This window comes from Ahaetulla prasina, chromosome 8 (assembly GCF_028640845.1).
Source record: "Ahaetulla prasina isolate Xishuangbanna chromosome 8, ASM2864084v1, whole genome shotgun sequence".
NCBI classification, from domain to species: Eukaryota; Metazoa; Chordata; class Lepidosauria; order Squamata; family Colubridae; genus Ahaetulla; species Ahaetulla prasina.
Genome location: NC_080546.1, coordinates 66,485,818 through 66,507,336, shown reverse-complemented (window position 1 = coordinate 66,507,336; position 21,519 = coordinate 66,485,818). Strand labels below are relative to the sequence as shown.

The window sequence follows — 21,519 nt, the reverse complement described above, 5'->3', positions numbered from 1 at the left end:
TTCGGGATGTGCCTCAGAGTATTCCAGGATATCCAGAATTATTTTCATATTATCTCTAATCTGTTTTTTTTTTGGCAGAAATCCATTTTGATCAGAATGTATAAAATTATTTAAGTATCTTTTGAGTCTTTCTGCCAATATTATAGCAAAGATTTTATAGTCTGAATTTAACAAAGATATGGGTCTATAGTTCTTAATTTGCTGTGAGTCAGTATCCTCGTTTTGGAATTAGTGTAATGTAAGCCTCTGACCATGACTAGGGTAGTTTCTTCTTTAACATAACATCATTCATAACTTCTAGTAGTGGGAGACTCAATGACTCCTGGAATGTCTTATAGTACTCCGCTGGTAAGCCATCAGGGCCTGGTGTCTGCCCATTTTTTTGTTTTTTCAGTGCTTCAGTTAATTCCATCATTGTTATACAACGTCTAGCATCATTTCAGTGTCTTTGGGAATCTGAGGTAAATTTGTTTTCTGTAAATAGCACTTAACACTTTCCTCCTCTAGATTCTCTTGATCATATAATTTTCTATAGTAGTCTTGTATATTTTTTTTCTTCTCTTCATTCACATATCTGGTCTGTCCTTGGTCATCCATTAACTGCGTTATTTTTCGTGATTCTTTTTCTTTTTTCAATTTATATGCTAACCATCTATCTGATTTATTGGCATTTTCAAAATAATTGTCAGCGTTCCAGAAAACCCCCTCCTGCAGATAAGACTCTGAGGCAAACATCTTTCAAAGTTCTTTTACTAGCATAGGCAAGCTAGCACAGCTGGATGAACTCCGAATCTGGAGATCCAGGTTTTTCCTCAGTAGTATAAAACCCCAGATCACCACCCCTTGACTCCTCTGCCGATCATGTGCTCCAATCACCAACCATCCCATCTCGAGAAAAAAGCCAGTTCCTTCTCCATTGTCTGTGCAAATTCTTTATCTTTTAATACTGTGGTATTTAAAGTCCATCTAGTTCTTCTCCTTTGTCCTTTCCATTTAACAGTCATAGAATTGTGATCTGCCCAGGTTTCTATATCAATTTCTTCTATATTAGAAGTCAATTCCATTGTCATCCATATCATATCTATTTTAGACCATGATAAATGTATATTTGAATGAAAAGTGTATTGTCTATTTTCAATGTTTGTTTCTCTCCATGCATCTTTTAAATTTATTTCCTCTTTCATTTTAAAAAAGGATTTTGGAAGAGTCTTTCTCCTTTGCTTCATTGCCTTTTGTGATCTGTAATCTAATTTCATCTGTATGATGATACAGATATTTTCATAATCCAAATCAATTATTTTCATATAAAAATCTTCTTGATTGTCGTTTGGAGCATATATTGCTATTAAAAGTGTTTTCATATTATTATCTATTTTTTCCACCATCAAAATTCTGTCATTTTCATCTGTATATATCTGCTTCGCCACAATTGTATCTCATATATATAAAACTATTCCTCTTTTTTTACATTGTGGCAATGAAGTAAATATTTTCCCCAGCTTTGGCTGTACCAGTAATTGTTCATGTTGCTTTTTAATATGTACTTCTTGTAGACAGATTATATCGAATTTTAATTTCTCTAATTTATGAAATATTTTCTTTCTTTTGGTAGCTGAATTAAGTCCATTTATGTTTTTTGTTATCAGTTTTTTATCTTCCATATTCATACTTTATAATTGGAATTTATAGCTCTGATCGATCTTGGCTCACGTAGTACTTTACCTTCCACCTTGCCACCCACAGTGCCTTTTTCTTTTTCAATCATCGCTAACAGTTTTGCCTCTTGTAGTTCAACCAGTGTGACTTCTCTGCTTGTCTCTATTTCTTTCTCTTTAAAGTATTCTTCAGAGAATCCTCTGGCTTTATCTATTGAGTCTATCCTATATTTTTGTTGTTGCCAGGTAAACATCAGGCCTTCTGGTGTAATTCACGCTTTTCTGCAGTAATATTTTAGTCAAAAAATGGTATTCTCTTCTCATCACTCTAACTCTTCTCGGGACTTGCTTCACAACCACAATTTCCTTGTCCTTGTATTTCAATGTTTTGTCTCTTGCAGCCTGTAAAATTTGCACTTTGATCGATTTTTTGGTAAATCGTATATGAACTTCTCTTGGAAGGTTATTCCTCATTGCAAGACTTGTGTAGACTCTAAATATCTCATCCATACTGTCCATCATCTTTTCTTTACTAATTTCTAAAATTTCTGCTAGAATTTCCACCATTTTCTCTGCCAAGTTTTCTCCCTTCTCTTCTTCTATGTTTTGAAATCTAAGATAAAATTCTGCTCTGACCATCTCCCATCCCAATATTCCATTCTTGTCTCTTTCAACCTCGTCTAATCTGCTATCAATATCTGATTTTTTTTCTCTCTTTGTTCTTCTTTTCCTCAATTTTTTGAAGTCTATCCTCATACTTTTTCATCATTTGGTGTATATTTTCCACCTTTTCATCTGTTTTTTCTGTTCTTTGCTTAATTTTTTCTGATCTCTGTTCAATATCTTCCACTTCTGTTTGTAATTTTTGAATTCCTTGCCAAATCATTTGTAGGGTAACTAACTTCTCTTTCCTGTCCTTCTCCTGTTGTAACATCATCTGTATTGATCGTTGACTTCCAGATGGTGATGAAGAAGGGGTTGATGTGGCCAAACCAAATGTTGTTGCTTTTTTGCTCATTTTGACATAATCTTCAGGTTTTTCTATACCTTAATCCACTTATATGATGGGGAAAAAAGAAAGAAAAAAAAAGATGAAAAAGAAAAAAGACTTCGCCCAGGTAGCCAGAAAAAAAAGAAAAGAAAAGGTTAAGCCAAAAGGAGCATCATCCAAAATAAAAATAATTAGAAAAAGGAATAAAAGAACAATTCTTCAGACTCTTGTACATCTTAATCCAATTACTCCAGTTACTCCAATCAAAAAGGGCTGGGGAAAAAGAAGAAAAAAGAAAGGAGGAAAAAAGGAGAAGAGGAAAAAAAGGGAGGGAAAGGAGAAAGTTCCTTCTCCAGCAGGGCGGGACCAGCAGCCAGGCATGGGAGTGACTCGGTCTGTATCCAATGGGATCGAGTCTGCTAGTTGAAAAGCACCTCCTCCTCCTGGTGCCTTCCAGCTTTCAGACTCGATCTGATTGGGAACAGACGCACTTCGGAGCTGCTTCCCTTTGAGTTCATCGGAAAGTAAGCATTTCTTTAGTAATTAGGAGGGCGATTCAGCCCTATTTATTCCTTCCCAGCTGCTGGTATCGGGGTTGAGGCTCCCATTGTAGGTGAGCTCTCCCCCTCCCCAGCGAGAAGGGCGATTCAGCCCGATACCGCTGGGGACAGCATAAGAAGCTGCTGGAAGAACGGGGAGGCTGATAGGACTCAATTATGCCTCCCCGTGGCTGGCAAATTCGGCGGCTGCCGAATTTAAAACACAGCCGCGTGGCGGCTTTAATCAAAGTTAAGTTTGGGCGCTCCCGGGTGCTTCCCGATCGCCCTGGCCTACCCATAAAAGGGTCTAGGCCAGCCAGCCTGCCCCTGCCTGAGCTCTGGGGCGTCTTTAATCAGGCCATTGATGGGCCTATTTTCCAGTCACCGGATCTTCGTGGGCGCTCCCGGGCTTCATTCCCGATCGCTCGGTGACTCAGCAGAACCTCTGTATCGATCTTCGACTGGCTCTCCGGCTGCCCACTGAGGCCTTCAGTCTGTGAGTATTACCTTCTTAGCCACCTCCGGCTTTACTAGCCACGTGGCAAAATACTCTATCACCTAGTAGGCCCTAGAGAATGGAAAATTTTCCCCACTGTATTGTTATTTAAATGGTAATTTAATTTATAATTTGTCCTAGGTCATTTTTGTAATAGGCCTTGGCTTGGGCCTCTAGAGGCTCATAGGCTTCACATCCAGGCCTTGTCCACGTGGGGTTTGAGGCCTAGCTATCGGTTAGGCCTTTCAAGATGGCCGCCGTTCCTCCAGTCCGGCCTAGTAAAAGGAAGCAACATCAGACCAGTCCAATCCCAGGGCCTAGTGCTTCGAGCTCTCATGCACCCACAAGGTCAGAGACACTTCAATCCTCCATTTCCAAGCCCCAAAAGGCTATTTCTAAGACTTCTGAAAAGAAGGCCCTACAACGCCAGAAGGCTATGGATCGGGCCATTACTAGGGCAGTGAGGGAATCTGCTGATACTATACAGGAACAGCAATCCACCTCCTTACCAGTTCAGCCTCCTGTGCAGTCTCCTGGGGCTCCATTAACTTTATCTCCTGATATATCTGTAGACTCATCCCAACCTCTGCCCACTTCTGATTTATTCTGTCCTATTTCTGTATCTGAAATGGAGGTTTTACCTGCAGCCCCGCCAGTACTTGAGTCAACAGAGGTTTCTTCTAGAGCCACTATTCCTATGGGGCCTGTGAGTCACCAGGCAGCTGCCCCAGCGGCTAATGACCCTGCAGTTATGGCAGAAATGATTGCAGGTATTACTGCTTCCAGGCAGGCAAGAACCCATTCATGGGTTTCAGAATATGTAGCATCCCAAACTAGTCACGATTTGGTGCAGGACTACTCCACACCTCAAGCTGAAGATTTCCAGGCTCATTCTCCATCTCGGGCCTCACTGGTGGATGAAGGGGACCTTAGGGATGAGAACCTCTCTGAGGATGAGGATTTGGTCCCAGACCAACCCTCCTTTGTGGGTCTCTTCAACCCACAACTATTTCGGTCTTTGTTACACAAGGCCAAGGTCACTACCCGGCTGGGAGTGGCCCGACCGGCCCCAATTCCCACCTTGGAGACCACTGATCCACCCATGGACTTGTTTTCAGTTCCGGTGGTCGAGTCAGAAGAGGTGCCTGCCCCCAAACTCTTTGTGGAAGTAGTCGATAGGCAATGGAACACTCCTATAACTGGTCCTAATCCTAATGCCTTGGACCGTCGCTTGTATAATTTGGAACCTAACTTCCTTAAATTACTGCAAATCCCCACAGTTGATGCCCCAATAGTTGCATTAGCAGGACCATCTGTGGTCACAGGACCTCCAGAGGAAACCCTTCGCCCGGAAGATAAACGTGCCGAACAAACCCTGATTAAAAGTCATCAGGCGGCAGCCTGGGCCGTTAGGGCCTCTTCCTCGGCCTCTTTCTTTAATCGGGCTGCCCTTTTATGGTTAAAACAGTTGCGTGACCGTTTACCAGTCACTGACTCCCGGTCACATCAGGACCTAAACAAGATTATAGCTGCCATCGAATACTCAGCCGATGCCACCCTAAATGCTTCTCGATTTGCTGCCAAATCGATTGGTTCCACAGTATCCTCACGCCGCCTTCTCTGGCTTAGGCGTTGGCAAGCCGACGCCAAAAACAAATGGAGGTTGGCCTCAGCCCTTTATTCGGGACCTCACTCTTGGAGCAGCCTTGGATCCTTTACTTATAGAGACCAAGGACAAGCGCAAGATCCTTCCAAGCATGTCCCGCCGTTCAGACTCCAGGCCAACCCCATATTTTCGTCCCTTCAGGGCGGCTGATTCTAACTTTGGAAACTCCAGACCCCAAAGACCCTTCTCCCCCAGACAGGGTAGACAGGATAGGCAGGATAGACAGGGAGGTCAAGGTCAGAGGGGTTCCTTCAAGCGGCCCTTTCGGGGGGGCAGAGGCCGTCCATTCAGACGCTCACGTTGACTGCTTGCCCGTCCCTCCCATTGGGGGCAGACTGGCGCTCTTCGCCAGCCAATGGGAGGAGTCCACCACGGACTCCTGGGTCAGGGAGACAATCAGGTTCGGTCTCTCCTGAATTCCTCTCCACCCTCCGGTCATTTCGTCAGGTGCCCGTTATCTTGCGACCCGACGAACGGCTGCTCGTGGCATCGGCCATAAAACATCTTCTCTCAATTCAGGCCATCCAAACGGTGCCACGAGACAACACGGTCAGGGTTTTACTCCCGACTGTTCATAGTTCCAAAGCCCTCGGGGATGGAGAGCAATCCTCGACCTGAAGGCTCTGAACCGCCACATAGTCTACAGGCGGTTCAAGATGCAGTCACTCCAGTCCATCTTGGAGAGCATCAGGAGGGGACTTCTCACGCCAGTAGACCTGACGGAGGCATACTTACACGTCCCCATCCTTCCGGCTCACAGACGATTCCTCCGCTTCTGCCACGGGGGTCTCCATTACCAATATTGTGCCCTTCCATTCGGGCTCTCCTCGGCCCCCAGGGTCTTCTCAAAGCTAATGGCCGCCCTCACAGCGCATCTCCGGGCTATTCCAATCAGAATCCAAGCTTATCTGGACGATCTCCTTATCCAATCTCGAACAGAGACCCTGGCGGCAGTGGATTTGTCCACAACCATTCAGGTTCTAGAAGCCCACGGCTTCTCGATCAACAAGGCCAAATGTCACTTACATCCTACGAATCGAATCCAACACTTAGGGGCCATCATAGACATGATCGAGGGCCGGGTCTATCTGTCACAGGAGCGTCTCACCAATTTACAGAACCTAGTCAGGGGGGTAACCAAGAGACGTCTTATTCCTTTAAAGACCCTTTCCCAACTCTTGGGGAAACTGGTCTCCTGCATCGGCATTGTACCTTGGGCTCGTCTCCACTGCAGGACACTGCAGTGGTTTCTACTCCCCTATCAAAAGGCACACACAGCTACGTCACCAATTCTTGTCCAACTTCCACAACAAGTCAGGCACTCCCTTCTATGGTGGATCTCCCCAGCCCTGTCAAAGGGCAGAGAGTTCAGGGAACCCCAACGCCTAATCTTGACAACAGATGCCAGTCTTCATGGCTGGGGCGCCCATCTGGGATCAAACATGGCTCAGTGTCAGTGGTCCCCAGGGGACCTGACCCACAACATAAACTGGTTAGAACTCAGGGCCATTCATCTGGCCTTACTATCGTTCCAGGACATTGTTCTCAATCAAAACATTCTAATTTTAACGGACAATGTGGCCGCAAAGGCTCATGTGAACCGCCTGGGGGGAACCCACTCTCAGCCTCTCTTGCAAGAGGCAGTGCAACTGGGTCTCTGGGCGGAGGCTCACCTGAGGTCCATACGGGCCTCTCATATATCAGGGGTGGCAAACACACAGGCCGACTGGCTCAGCCGAGTCTCAGTCGACCAGGGGGAGTGGCGGCTGAATCCGGATATGTTCCTCGAGATCACACTCCGCTTTGGGAACCCGCTGGTAGACCTCTTTGCCACTCGAGACAATCGTCAACTGGATTGGTTCTTCTCAAGGTACCCGGTCCAGGGGGCGGAGGGCATAGACGCCCTGCGCAGCCCTTGGCCCCCCGGCCTCCTTTATGCCTTCCCTCCCATTCCAACAATACCCAAGGTTATCAGGAAGATGCTGAGGGAACAGGCGGAACTCATCTTGCTGGCTCCACACTGGCCTCGGCGCCCGTGGTTTGCGGACCTGGTGGCTCTCTCAGTGGTTCCCCCGTGGAAACTTCCTCAGACCAAGATCTCGCTCAGCCAAGGGCAGCTGACTCATCCGGACCCTCAGTGGTTCAAGCTGACCGCCTGGCGCTTGAGCGGAGTCTCCTGAGGAAGAGACATGTACCTGCCAACGTCGCCAACACCATCCAGGCGTCTCGTCGTAGTTCCACCATTCGCATCTACGGCTCAACGTGGCGCACCTTCTACACCTGGTGTTCAAGCAAGAACATAGACCCTACCACCGCTTCTACGGTCATTATCCTGATCTTCCTTCAACACGGATTGGAACAAGGTCTGGCAGCGAACACGCTTCGACGACAGGTAGCTGCTCTCTCTTCTATTTTAACTTGCGGTGCTAAACGCTCCCTAGCCCACCGGCCCCTCATCCGTCCATTTCTGAGGGGAGCAACCAACCTTTGTCCTCCAGTAGTCCACAGGTACCCATCTTGGGACCTCACGAAGGTTCTAACATCCCTCACCAAGGGCCCCTTCGAACCTTTGAGGGAGTGTGGCCTGCAATATTTGACATATAAGGTGGCCTTTCTAGTAGCCATCACTTCAGCTCGCAGAATTTCTGAACTTGCTGCCCTTTCCACCAGGGCGGATCTCTGCGTGTTTCACTCAGATAGGGTGGTCCTCCGGCTAGATCCTATCTTCCTGCCTAAAGTTAACTCACTGTTCCATAGATCACAAGAGCTCATTCTTCCCGACTTTTCTCCAGATCCGGTACACCGGCTGGAAAGGTCCTGGCATACCCTAGATGTCCGGAGAGCCCTCCGTATTTATATCAAGCGTACCGCCTCTCTCAGGAGGACGGAGGCTCTCTTTGTGTCCTTTCAACCAACCACCATCGGCCTTGAGGTATCTTCCTCTACCATCGGTAGATGGCTTAAGGCATGCATTGCCAGAGCATATCAGATTCAGGGAATTCCTATTCCAAGTCGCATCACTGCGCATTCAACTAGAAGCGCGGCTACTTCAGCTGCATGGGCCACTCAGGCTCCATTAGAAGAAATCTGCAAAGCAGCCACATGGTCTTCTCCGAATCCATTCATACGCCATTACAAGATTGATTCCTATGCATCTGCTGATGCGGCGTTCGGCCGCAGGGTTCTCCAAAGGGTCCTAGAAGGGAGTTCTAACCCGGACCGGGCGGATCCCTCCTGATAGGACTTGCTTTGGTATGTCCCATGCCTGGCTGCTGGTCCCGCCCTGCTGGAGAATGGACATTGGTCCTACCTGAATGTCCTTTCTCTGTTGGCGGGACCAGCAGCCAGCCCCTCCCTAATGCCCGGTTCCTGTATTCTATGGAGGTCATACGGGCTCTCATGGTCATATGCCGGGGAGGAGGGCATAATAACATATTCTTGCAGTTCCTGTTTTACAGCTCAGTGCGTCGGTCTGCCGCATCATCCTCGTCCGAAAGCTGGAAGGCACCAGGAGGAGGAGGTGCTTTTCAACTAGCAGACTCGATCCCATTGGATACAGACCGAGTCACTCCCATGCCTGGCTGCTGGTCCCGCCAACAGAGAAAGGACATTCAGGTAGGACCAATGTCCATTTTATAAATTTTCCAGTATTATTTGCAGCTCTCTTTCTAGAGTCGCTGTAGTCTTCTCAAATAGTATTTTTCCATTTCAGACTCCTATTACTGATAGTTCCCAGAACAGCACCTGAATAAACAAACTTGCAAAAGTATCTTTGATGCTCTCCCCCACTATCTTATCTGGAATTAACATAGAGTCCTTGAAACACTCTTCCTTCACCAAATATATATATAAAGTTACACTCTTCCTTCACCAAATATATATATATATATATATTTCCAAGCCACTAGAGGTACAAAGTTACACTCTTCCTTCACAATATATATATATATAAATATATATATATATATATGTAGGTCTTTGGTTATTCGGGTTTTCTCCCGCGTAAAATTGGAAGTGTCTTGGCGACGTTTCGACGAAGTCTCATTCGTCATCTTCAGGCTTCAGCTTCGTGCTTCTGGGAGCAATATATATATCTCCAAGCCACTAGATGGCAGTGTTGCTTACATTTCCTCTCCTCTCCCTCCTCAATCTCCGATCCGCCATATCTAGATGTGTAGAAATAATTAAAAAAAGAGAAATTAATTTAATATAGAAACAAGCAAAAGAAAGAAGAAAGAAAAAAAATATTTTAAGGAAGCACTGGGAGTTTTGGAAATCGAAAAGAGTAAACCAAAGGTTTTCAATTCAGTCCAGTCCAGCTTTACAAATAAAATCAGCCATAGACATCCACAAAAGGGAAAAAAAATTAAAAGGCAAGGAAAACAGTCACTTTTAAAACAGTCTTAATTCCGCCGTTCAACCTCTTCTATCCTCAATTTTAGCCTTCTAAATTGTCTCAGGGTGATTCTCTCTAATAGTTTTTTTTTAAAAGAAAAATATCTCACCACACCGGCACACTTTCTTTCAATCCTTCCATTTTGGAGCTGTCCCACCTTCAGCAGCTTCAATGGCCGGATCTTCTTCACTGGAAAAAATGGTTTCTCCTGGACCAACCAGGGACTTTGCGGTGTCCCTGGGATCATCAGGCTGTGCCCTTCTCAATCACTGTCTCTATGGGACAGTGAGGTCCTCCAGGGACCATCCAGAGAAGAAAATATAAAGAGATCCTGGAGCTATCAGATCTCTGTAGTACCGTCACAACGTCAGCTCCACTTCCTCCGCCCGCTCCAGTAGTTCAATCTGAGCTACATATATTTTTTAGTGGAAAGAAAACTGACCTAACTGCTGTTTATCTCTATTATTTTCAAGTTGTTCTTTGCTACCCTTTGCCATTGGTTGTAAAGTTGTATGTCTTCTGTTTTACATTAGTGTATCATAGGTTGATGGAGACACACCCAAACAAAGAATGCGTTCTTTATAAACATGCTTGCCATCTTTATTATCCAAGAATGTTTTTGGTGACTGCCAAGGACCACAGTCATTCATTGAATTGGGGAAATGCTACAGTTTTGCTTTGCAACAAGCTTGTTCCCTCCTTGCCAAATAAATGACTAGGTTATAATAAATTCTATACTGTGCTATACATACATATATATAGCACAATATATTTTATACACACACATACACTTGTGTGTGTGTATGTCTGTGACTGTATTTTTACCAAGACGAGCTGACAGTGTAAAAAAGACATTTTGCCTTCAGGCTGAATGATTGTTGCATTGGTTAATTTTTAGTTTTTAAATTTAATTTTTAAATATATTGTGCGGCTTTGTTTAACTTAGGATACTTGCCGCAAACATCTGGAGCTTAGTGTGCTTTATTTTGGTGTGAATGTTTTGGTCTGATCTGCTTCTAAGCAGGGTGAATTTGATTTAAATCGACTTGATTAAGTTAAACAAAGCCGCACAATATCATGTGCGGCTTTGAATCAAGATTTCAATCACTAGTAAAAAGGCTTGATTTAAATCAGCTTGATTTAAATCATAATTTTTAAAGAGCAGCTATCATCTCTGTCCCACAGCAGCTCCTCCTCTGACCCACTGTTGACTCACTGACATCCCATTCACTTTAATGGGATGGCTGGTAATGCAGCAGTGACACAAAGTGAGGGATGTGGCAGGCAGTAGGTGAGTAGATGCCCACTAAAAGGCGCTGCCATGTTGAATCTGAAATGACAGGTGCTCTTTAAATGTAAGGACTCATTCTTGCTGGTAGTTAGAATCTTTAACATTTTTTAAAATAGTTTTTATTGAACATTTTCCAAGTTTAAAAACCACAAGTAAAAAAGGAAAAAGAAAAAATACAAATACAAACAAAAAATACAAGCAACACAACAGTGTAATATAATTTTTTAGAATCTTTAGTATTATTATTTGCAAACAAAATGGAAGTTTTCTATTTAGAATAATAAACTGTCAGGTTAGTAAACCAGCACTATCAGAACTGATTTAGATTAACAGGTTAATCACACATAGTTGGAGAACTACTCAAATTCTTTTATTTAATTAAAACAATAACATATTACATATTCTTGTATTTGCTTAAACATCAGTGTTTAATAACTGAAGTACATAAACAAAGTATGTTTGAAAAAACAAAAGAATTGAATATATTAGATGGCTCCACATTAAAAAAAAATTCAAACATGGTCTTCTGCAGCTCATTCATTTTCATCATCATTCTCTTGTTTGTTCATGATCTGGAAAAGAAAAACAAGCTTTCCTTTTATCAGGCCCCAGATGATTTCTCAATTTAGAGTGAACAAGTCCAAAGGAAGAGATTATTCTTTCAACACCAGCAGAAGAGACCACTGAGGTAAAAATTGAAATCATTACTTCAACATTTTCTAAATTCAAGTGCTTAAGTGACTTCCACCAGTTCACTGATGAAACTTTCTTTAAAACCTCATCAGCAAACATGTATTTCTTGAATGGTTCTCCCTTAGCTCATTATAGTTGGCATTAGAAATCGATGATTGCTGGATACCTATGTCATGGCTAACTCCTTCACCACTTAAAGTTTGACCCTGGTACCAGATATTGACAATGTTTGTGAGAAAATGAGCTAAAGATAGTGCTTGTCCCATTTGCTTTTATAAATCTTGTAATTTCTGCTTGTCACTGTGTAATTCTGTTTTTAAGTGAATTTTTAAGAAGAGAAGAAAAATATTTCATTATTTGAAACAATTTAGAAATGATGTAATTTGCTTACAAGAAACGCATATTAAACTATCAGATCAAAAGTACTTAATAAACTCAAAGTTAGGTAAACATTTTATTGCCTCTGCTTTGGACAAAAAACATGGCATAGTGGTTTATTTGAGAAAAGATATACCAGCCAAGTTAATAGAGGCAGATATTCACGGAAGATATATTGCTATTGAACTTACAATAGAAACAAAAAAGACCCTTTTGTTTGCTATATATGCACCCAATCAGCAACAAGAAAATTTTTATAGAATGTTGTATGATAAATTGATTCTATGGGATTATAAATCGTGTATTATATTGGGAGATTGGAATGGAGTAATAGATACACGAAAGGACAAGAGAACTTTTTCTAAGAAGATACCTGCACATGCAAAGCTGCCTAAATCCTTTTTTGACATGATAGAAGATTTTGAGTTGAGAGATGTATGGAGACTGCGGAATTTGGAGGAAAGAGACTATACTTTTTTCTCTGATAGGCATCAATCCTTCTCACGTATTGATTTTATTTTAATTTCTAATGATTTGCTTTTTAGGTGAAGAAAACTAAGATATTTCCAAGATGTTTGTCTGATCATAGTCCTGTTTGGATGGAATTGCAATATGGAAAAGAAGGTAGAAGAACTTGGAGATTAAATGAAAATTTGTTTAGATATCAGGATAATGTAAATCAATGTAAAAAGCAGATGAAAGAATTTTTTGATTATAATTTGAATAATGAAACATCGATAGAAATGGTTTGGGACGCCAGTAAAGCTTTTATGAGAGGTGTATTAATATATATTAATAATAGACAGAGAAATAAGCAACAAAGACAGCGTAGGTATCTAGAAGAGGAAATTTATAAGAAACAACAATTATTAATACATAACCTACATGATCAAAAACTTAAAGATGCAATAAAGTTATTACAGAATCAATTTAATATGATAATGGCTGATCAGGTGGCAACAAATATACAATATGCCAAACATAATACTTTTGTAATGCAAATAGACCTGGTAGGTGGTTAGCATATACCTTAAGGAAAAGACAAAAACAACGTACTATAGAAAAAATAGAATATAAAGGTAAAGAGAGATACCAACAGGATAAAATTAAAAAAGCTTTTTTAGAATATTATACAAATTTATATCTTAAAGATAATATATTGAACAGGGATATTGATAATTATTTGAAGGAATATAAGGTTAAAAATTTAACTTTAGAACAAACGGATGAACTGAATCGGCCTATAACTTCTGAAGAAATTATTTTGGTAATTAAACAATTAAAAATAGGGAAAACTCCTGGTACGGAGGGGCTTACAGTTAGTTATTATAGGAACTTACAGGATGAGATGTTAGGTCCACTTAAGGAATTATTTAAACAGATACAATTAGGAGGGGGAATTCCCCCCTCATGGAGAACCTCTTTTATTTCATTGATATCAAAAGAGGAACAGGGTTGTTCCAAACCTGGGAACTATAGGCCAATCTCGCTTTTAAATAATGATTATAAGATTTTTGTTAAAATAATAGCTAATAGATTAATGTTGATTTTGCAGCGAAGAATTCATAATGATCAATCTGGATTTATAAAAGGGAGACAGATGAGGAATAATGTTAGGCAGATTGTCAATTTACTGGAGTATTTAGAAAAGAAAAATTTTATTCCAGCAGCATTTATTTTTCTCGATGCAGAGAAAGCTTTTGATCGATTGCATTGGGATTTTTTATTTAAATTAATAGAAAAGATGCAATTTGGAGATGGTTTTACAAGAATAATTAGGGCAATTTATGGAGAGCAAACAGCACAGATTATAATTAATGGTAGTTTAACAGAACCTTTTAAGATTGCGAAAGGAACAAGACAGGGATGTCCTTTATCACCATTATTGTTTATTTTAACTCTAGAACCATTATTGGATAAAATACTAGAAGTAAAGGAGATAGAGGGAATTAGAGTTAGACAACATGAATATAAGCTGAGAGCTTTTGCAGATGACCTGGTGATTACCTTAACAAACCCTATAAACTCTAGTAAATCTTTGTTGGAAATAATTGATCAATATGGGAAGGTTTCAGGGTTTAAGGTAAATCAGAAAAAGACAAAAGTGATAATAAAAAATATGGCCAGACAACAGAAAGAAAAACTAGAGGAAATAACAGGATTTGAAATTGTAAAGAAGGTTAAATACTTAGGGGTCTATATTACATCTTCAAATGTGAAACTGTATAAGAATAACTATGAGGTTTTATGGCAAAAAGTTCAGAAGGAGTTGATTGTTTGGAAAAAATTGCAATTATCCTTGTTGGGGAGAATAGCTGCTATTAAAATGAATGTTTTACCTAGATTTTTATTCCTCTTTCAGATGATACCAATAATTAAGAAAGATAAGAATCTTGAGGAATGGCAGAAGGGAATTAATAAATTTATATGGGAAGGTAAAAAAGCTAGGGTTAAAATGAAAATAATTCAAGATTCCCGGGAAAGGGGAGGTTTAAAAATGCCCAATTTTAAATTATACTATGAAGCAGCTGCTCTCTCTGCAATAAGTGATTGGTTTAATTTAACAGAGGAAAGAATTTTGAATATAGAAGGTTATGACTTGCTATATGGATGACATGCATATTTAATTTATGACAAAAAAGTGGATAAGGCCTTTAAAAATCATGTGTTAAGAATTGCTCTTCTGCGTGTTGGCAAGTCCTAGACATTCAATAGAGAATATAAATATAGAACAGAATCAGGAAATGATTACGTATAAAGATCTTTTGTATACTGAAAGAGGTAATTTGCAATTAAAATCTCTGCACGTACTAAAAGAAGAAGGGAAAAATTATACTTGGTTTCAATATTAGCAACTACGTGCTAGATGGAAGGAAGATCAGAAAATTGGTATAGAGCAGAACGAGGGAAATTTGGTAAAGCAAATTAGAAATCAGTCTCAGGAGCATATAAAGAGATTGTATAATGTGTTACTTGAAATAGATTCTGAAAGGGACTTGTTGAAGGACTGTATGATAAAGTGGGCACAAAATTTTCAGGAGCCAATATTATTGGAAACTTGGGAAAAAATTTGGGTTAGAAATGTTAAATTCACGCAGGCACAGAATCTGAGGGAAAATTTTTATAAAATGTTTTATAGATGGCACTTAGATCCTAAGAAATTATCGTGTATGTACCCAGATATGCAAGCAAAATGTTGGAGATGTAATTGTGATGATGCTACATATTTTCATATTTGGTGGACTTGTAAGGATATAAAGGCCTTTTGGATAAAAATTTGGTGGATTTTACAAAATGCTTTGAAAAAGAAGATAAAGTTCCTGCCGCAATTTTTTTTGTTGGGAATTATTACAGACTGTACAGTAATCGAGACTAAATTGATTTTAAATTTAATAACAGTAGCAAGATTACTAATAGGACAATACTGGAAGAAAAAAGAAGTACCTACAATAGAAGAATGGATATTGAAAGTTGCCAATTTGGCTGAGATGGCGAAGATATCAGCCTTTTTGAAAGAAAATACGCAAGAAAGATACTTAAAGGAATGGAAAAAATGGATTGACTATATTCAAAGTAGATATCAGACTAAGAGTTATCAGACTGTTTTTGAATGATTATGATGTATTATTTTTTATTGTTTTCGGGGGAAGTTAGGAATTGATGATTGTTGGGGTATAATTAAGTTGGGACGAAATTTTTTTTTAGCATATGTTTGTTTCATTTTTAACTATACCTTGTGCTCGTTCCGGGAAGTCGGGGGAGGGGTTGTTAAGGAGGGGAAGGTGGGAAAAGGGGGGGAAAATTTTCTGTAAAACTTTTTGAATAAAAAAAAAATAGAAATCGATGATTGCTGGATACCTATGTCATGGCTAACTCCTTCACCGCTTAAAGTTTGACCCTGGTACCAGATATTGACAATGTTTGTGAGAAAATGAGCTAAAGATAGTGCTTGTCCCATTTGCTTTTATAAATCTTGTAATTTCTGCTTGTCACTGTGTAATTCTGTTTTTAAGTGCTCACTCAGTTCCTTCGACATTTCAACAGCATCAGCAATAAAACAATTATTTTTCTGGATTTTGTTTAAAGCTTCAAAAACGGGTTTCAGAATGTTCAGCATATGTTCATTGGAAGGGATACCCATTATCTGAAGCCACGTGGGTGAAGAGTTGGGATGTTCAGGCAGACACCTTAGTTAGGCAATTTCATGATAAATTCCCTGATAAGCCTAAGGGTCCTCCAGGGGGGAGGTGGTCAACATTTCTCTTAAGCCCAATGTTGAGAATTTTTGCTCGATTTTGCTCACAAACGGTCATCAGAATAGGCCAGTTTTTTATATATTGGTCAAAACTGTCCACTACAGTGTTCCATCTAACATCTTATGGGACCATTAGCTTGGTTCCACCCATTATTTTCAGAGCTGATGCTGCAAAATGAAAGTATTTAGCAATTTAAACATCATTACTCTGTCAGGGTTCCAAGGAACACCCCCAACGAAATAAAGCTCTGAGGCTTGAGGTTCCTCAAAGTTCCAGTTTATTAGAGATGTCATGTTGGCACAGCTGGGAAACCCTGAATCAGAAAGCTTCCAGGTTATTCACACCCAGCAGACAGTTCACAGCCCTGCCCCACACCCCCAAGTTCATCACATTGTCCAATCAACTCTTTACACTCAACTGGATACAATCTTCAGGCAGTCTCCATCGGATGCAAGCAAAAGTCCTTGAATACGGAATGTTGTTATGACTAACTTTCTACCGCTCCAACAACAACCCCTTCCCAATTTCCCCAGCTAAAATATGTGGCAGTTAAGAAGCAAAAAAGAAAACTGTCTTCCAAAACTGTCAGGCTTCCCCCGCTCAGGAAAGGAACGCATCCTGGAACAAGACTGAAGTCAGGGGTTAACACAATTATCATATTAACCACCTCCCCCCTGGAGGACCCTTAGGCTTATCAGGGAATTTATCATGAAATTGCCTAACTAAGGTGTCTGCCTGAACATCCCAACTCTTCACCCATGTGGCTTCAGATAATGGGTATCCCTTCCAATGAACCAAATATTGCAAACATCCCCTCTGCCATCTGGAGTCCAAAATCTTATTCACCTCATAACGAGTCTCACCCTGCACCACAATCGGCCTTGGGGGAGCAGCAGGTTAATGTCTCAGTTTAGATCCCACGGCAGGCTTTAACAGGCTGCAATTGAAAACAGGATGAATTTTTCCCAGTATGCAGGGAAGATTTAACTATACAGTCACTGGATTAATCACTTTCACTATGGGGAAGTTGGGACCGAAATATTTCGGTCCCAACTTCTTGCTCTTCAAACTCAAACGTATGTATTTGGTGGAAAGATACACGCGATCTCCTACCCAAAAGGGGGGTTAGAGAGGTCGGTGTTTGCTTGCTTTTTGTATGCTTCGGCCACTTCATTCAGGGCTTTTTTAGTATTCTCCCAGCCTTTCTTTAATGACTCCATCCATTCATTCAGAGTCATGGAAATCATGCTCTTCTCTTGGCAGTTCTGGCCTAGGGACAAATTCCATGCTGCTCGTAATCTGAAAAGGCATCAGTCCCGTACTACTATGCATTATTGTACGCCACTTCTGTGAAAGGAAGTAAGTCAGCCCAATTATCTTGCTGATAATCCACATAACATCTTATGTATTGTTCCACCATGGCATTAGCACATTCTATGGCTGCATTCGTACTTGGATGGAAAGCTGAGCTAAGCCCCTGAGATGACCCAATGGACCTCAGGAACTCCCTCCAAAACGTAGCGGTGAACTGAACTCCTCGATTGGAGATCACCCGTCGTGGAACTCCATGCAGCCAGTAGATCTGTTTGCCAAACATTTTAGCTAATCTCTTAGCCGAGGGAAGTCCAGAACAAGGAATAAAATGGGCCTGTTTGGAGAACAGGTCTATCACAGTCCATATTACCATATTTCCGCTACTTTCTGGGAGCTCTACGATAAAGTCCATAGCTATTTCTTCCCATGGGCAGCTGGGCTCAGCTACCCATTGAAGCAAACCAGGAGGCTTCCCCAGTCTTGTCTTATTGCTGGCACATGTGGCACAACTTTTTACATAGTCCTCCACATCAGCTTTCATCTTTGACTACCAAAACTGCCGCCTAATCAGATGAAGGGTCTTTAGAAATCCAAAGTGACCAGCCAATTGAGAATCACGGCTACGCTGCAGCACCAGGAGTCTCATGCTGTTGGAGACGTAAATTTTCGAACCTTTCCAAGCTAGTCCATCACGAGTTGTCAACATGTCTCGATTGTCGGCTAGCCATGGATCAGTAGATAGTGCTGCCTTCAAGTTGGCAGTTAGCTTCCCATTGATGGGGTCAGTCCGCCTGCTGGCCTGACTCCAGGTAGTGACTTGCGCTGCACGCTGCGTGTCTGGGATGATGGCATGGACAGCATACTCCCTCTGGCTGTCATACTGGGGTTTCCTTGACAGGGCGTCTGCAAGCAGGTTCTTCTCCCCTGGGATGTATTTCAGCTTGAAAGCAAGCCACTTGAAGTACTGCGCCCAGTGGACCTGTTTGGGGGAGAGCCTTTGTGGGATCTTTAAGGCTCCGAGGTTTCTATGGTCTGGATCCCTCTAGGAAGTGCCGCCATGATAGAAGAGCCCAACAAACAGCAAAGGCTTCCTTCCATGAAAATCCATGCAGAGTCTCATCCCCCCATCTTTCTTTTCCTTAAACAGCACCGGGGCGGCTACTCTGGATTTTGCAGGTTGGATGAACCCTCGGGCTAGGTTAGTATCGATGTACTTCCTCAGTTCAGCCATCTCTTTTGGGGTCATTGAGTACATCTTTGGTTTAGGGAGTTTGCCTCTGGGCTCGATCTTGATTGCACAGTCATTGTGGCGATGAGGGGGAAGGATGTTGCATTCCTTCTCACTGAATGCTTCAGCCAGTTCCCTGTATTCCTTGGGGACCTGGGGAGTCCCAGGAAGGGCTTCGATGGCCGCCGTGGGCACTTCTTGTTGGTGGGGCCCCTGTGGGCTCGTCTCTGTGGGTTTGACTTCAGAAGGGATGGGTGGCAAGGGGCCCACCTCTATCCTTACTTTTTGGTAGCCATCCTCCCATTTGATTGTAGGGGCCTATTTGTCTAGCCAAGTGAATCCCAGGATGATTGACTCTGCCATTTTTGGGGCTACTATGAATTCAACGAGTTCTGCGTGGATCCCCAGTTCCAATCTGACAAGTTCAGTGACCCGTGTAGCAGGGGTGCCACTTATTAAAGTCCTGTCTACTTGCTGAAAGTGTATGAGGTGGCTTAAGAGGTGTGTCTTTATGCCTAGCTGCTCAACAGTGGGGATGCTAATCAAGCAACGGGTGCAGCCAGTGTCTAATATTGCTGCTACCTCTCCTGCACCCCTGTCTCTGGCACTGTCAGCTTGACTTTGACCGCAAAGGGGTGGATGGTCCCACTTACCCTTGGGTCGTCTTCGCTGCTGCTATTGCTGGCTGGCGCAGGCGGCAGGTCTTTGGTCAAGGTCTCTTCACTCTCTCTAGGGGGAGGGGAAGTCTCAACTGCCTGCCGGGTAATTCTCCTGGCATCCGAGGGCTTTCATGGGTCCCTTCTGCCTCGGGCTGATGTGGCGGGGTGTGGTTGTGGAACCGTCGCAGATGCCAGCCACTCTGCAGCTTGATGACTCACTTGTCTACAACATGACCCACTTGTCTACATTTGATCACCCCTGTAGATTGAGTGGGAGGGGTTTCAGAAGGGATTGTTGGAGGATGTCTAGTGAAAGTTCTCTCTGGGGACCTCAGCTGAGGGGTTGTGGTGTGGGTGAACTTTTCTATCAAGAGGTATTGACATAGTATACCAGTTTTGCAGTCGCTCTGGCACCCCCTGGATTCCACAGGCAGTTCTGACTTCTTGATCAAAGGCTTCTTTAAAATAATGCAGAAGTATTCTGTCCAGCCAATGTCCAAGGTTCCCTGCGACCTGTCTAAAGTCCCATACAAAGTTCTTTATGGGTTGATTTCCTTGACTCATCACCTTTATCTTGGCTTCACTCTCATTGATTCAGTCTTGATCTTCGAATCTGGCCCATAGCAGCTCAACAAAACCTTTAGCATCATTTAATTCAGCAACCCCTTCATTATGCAGCTGGACTTCACAGTCAGCAGCATCTCCCTCATTCATCCCTTCTGAGATCGCAGATACTAAGTCGCAATCTGTTTCATATTGCTTTTCATACTGATCTATTTGAGCCCATACTTGGCTGAGGACATAGGCCAGTTTGGTAGGCTTACCGTCAAACGTCGCTCTAAACCGTGGTGGCGGGGCCCTTGCTGGCAGAATCACCATGGCGACTAGAGGTGAGGCAGGGACCTGTTCGGGTGCTGCAGTGGACGGCCGGGTGAATGCCGGCGGCTGAACTGGAACCTGTGACGGTGGTGGCATTGCTGGCAGCTGAATCAGACCCCACAGCAGTGCTGGGATCGTTGGGGCAAAATGGGCCCATGGCGATCCTGTAAATGGAGCAGATGGTGCTGGCGTCCACTGGCACTGGACCCACCCCTGGCCAGAATAGAATCCCCAGCCTGGGGGGGTGAAATTCCGCGGGAGGTAGCATGAAGGCAGGTTGACGAGGGCTGCATAAGGATGACATCCAGGCGATCACTCTTTCGGTCCCATCTCTGGAATTGGATCATGCTGGCAACTTTTCCTGGAATCCATTTCTCTGGACAGAGCGCCTAGGCTTTGCATCGTCTCTGCAGCTTCAAGGCTTCGTACCATGCCTTCAGAAGGAGAATACCGGGTCTTGATAAACCTTCCGGTATGTGCTCTCATAGCTCCCTCTGCAATCTCCTCTCTTCCCCCAACGATATAAAGCTCTGAGGCTTGAGGTTCCTCAAAGTTCCAATTTATTAGAGATGTCATGTTGCCACAGCTGGGAAAACCCAAATCTGAAATCTTCCAGGTTTTCCACACCCAGTTGACAGTTCACAGCCCTGCCCCACACCCACAAGTTCATCACATTGTTGAATCAACTCTTCACACTCAATTGGATGCAGTCTTTAGGCAGTCTCCATCAGACGCAGGGTGTCCTTGAATACAGAATGTTGTTATGACTAACTTTCTACTTCTCCAACAACAACCGCTTCCCAATTTCCCCAGCTAAGATATGTGGCAGTTAAGAAGCAAAAAAAAAAAAAAAAAAAAGCCTTCCAAAACTGACATATTCTTTATTTCTGTGACACAGAAATCTTTGGCTAGGAGGTGCATCAAATATGTGCTACAACCATGTTATTAGCTTAGTAGTTTCTTGATGTTGTTCTAAATTTCTTCTCATTTTGGACACATTTATAGCATTGTCTGTGACCAAACTCTGTACTTGACATTTGAAATTTTTTTTTGCATGTTTTTTGCATGTTTTGCTGCT

The 21,519-nt window shown here is 42.5% G+C and overlaps 2 protein-coding genes across 6 annotated transcripts in view; both read left to right on the top strand.

The window, feature by feature from the left end:
• PROM1 (prominin 1) overlaps window positions 1–21,519 on the top strand; it is a 258,262-nt gene that overhangs the window by 21,684 nt on the left and 215,059 nt on the right. The window lies entirely within an intron of this gene.
• Window positions 6,428–8,959, top strand: LOC131203279 (uncharacterized). Its single transcript, XM_058193314.1, has 2 exons — window positions 6,428–7,739; window positions 8,792–8,959. Exon 1 carries the CDS (start codon window positions 6,790–6,792, stop codon window positions 7,525–7,527), a length of 738 nt encoding a protein of 245 aa, XP_058049297.1. The 5' UTR covers window positions 6,428–6,789; the 3' UTR covers window positions 7,528–7,739; window positions 8,792–8,959.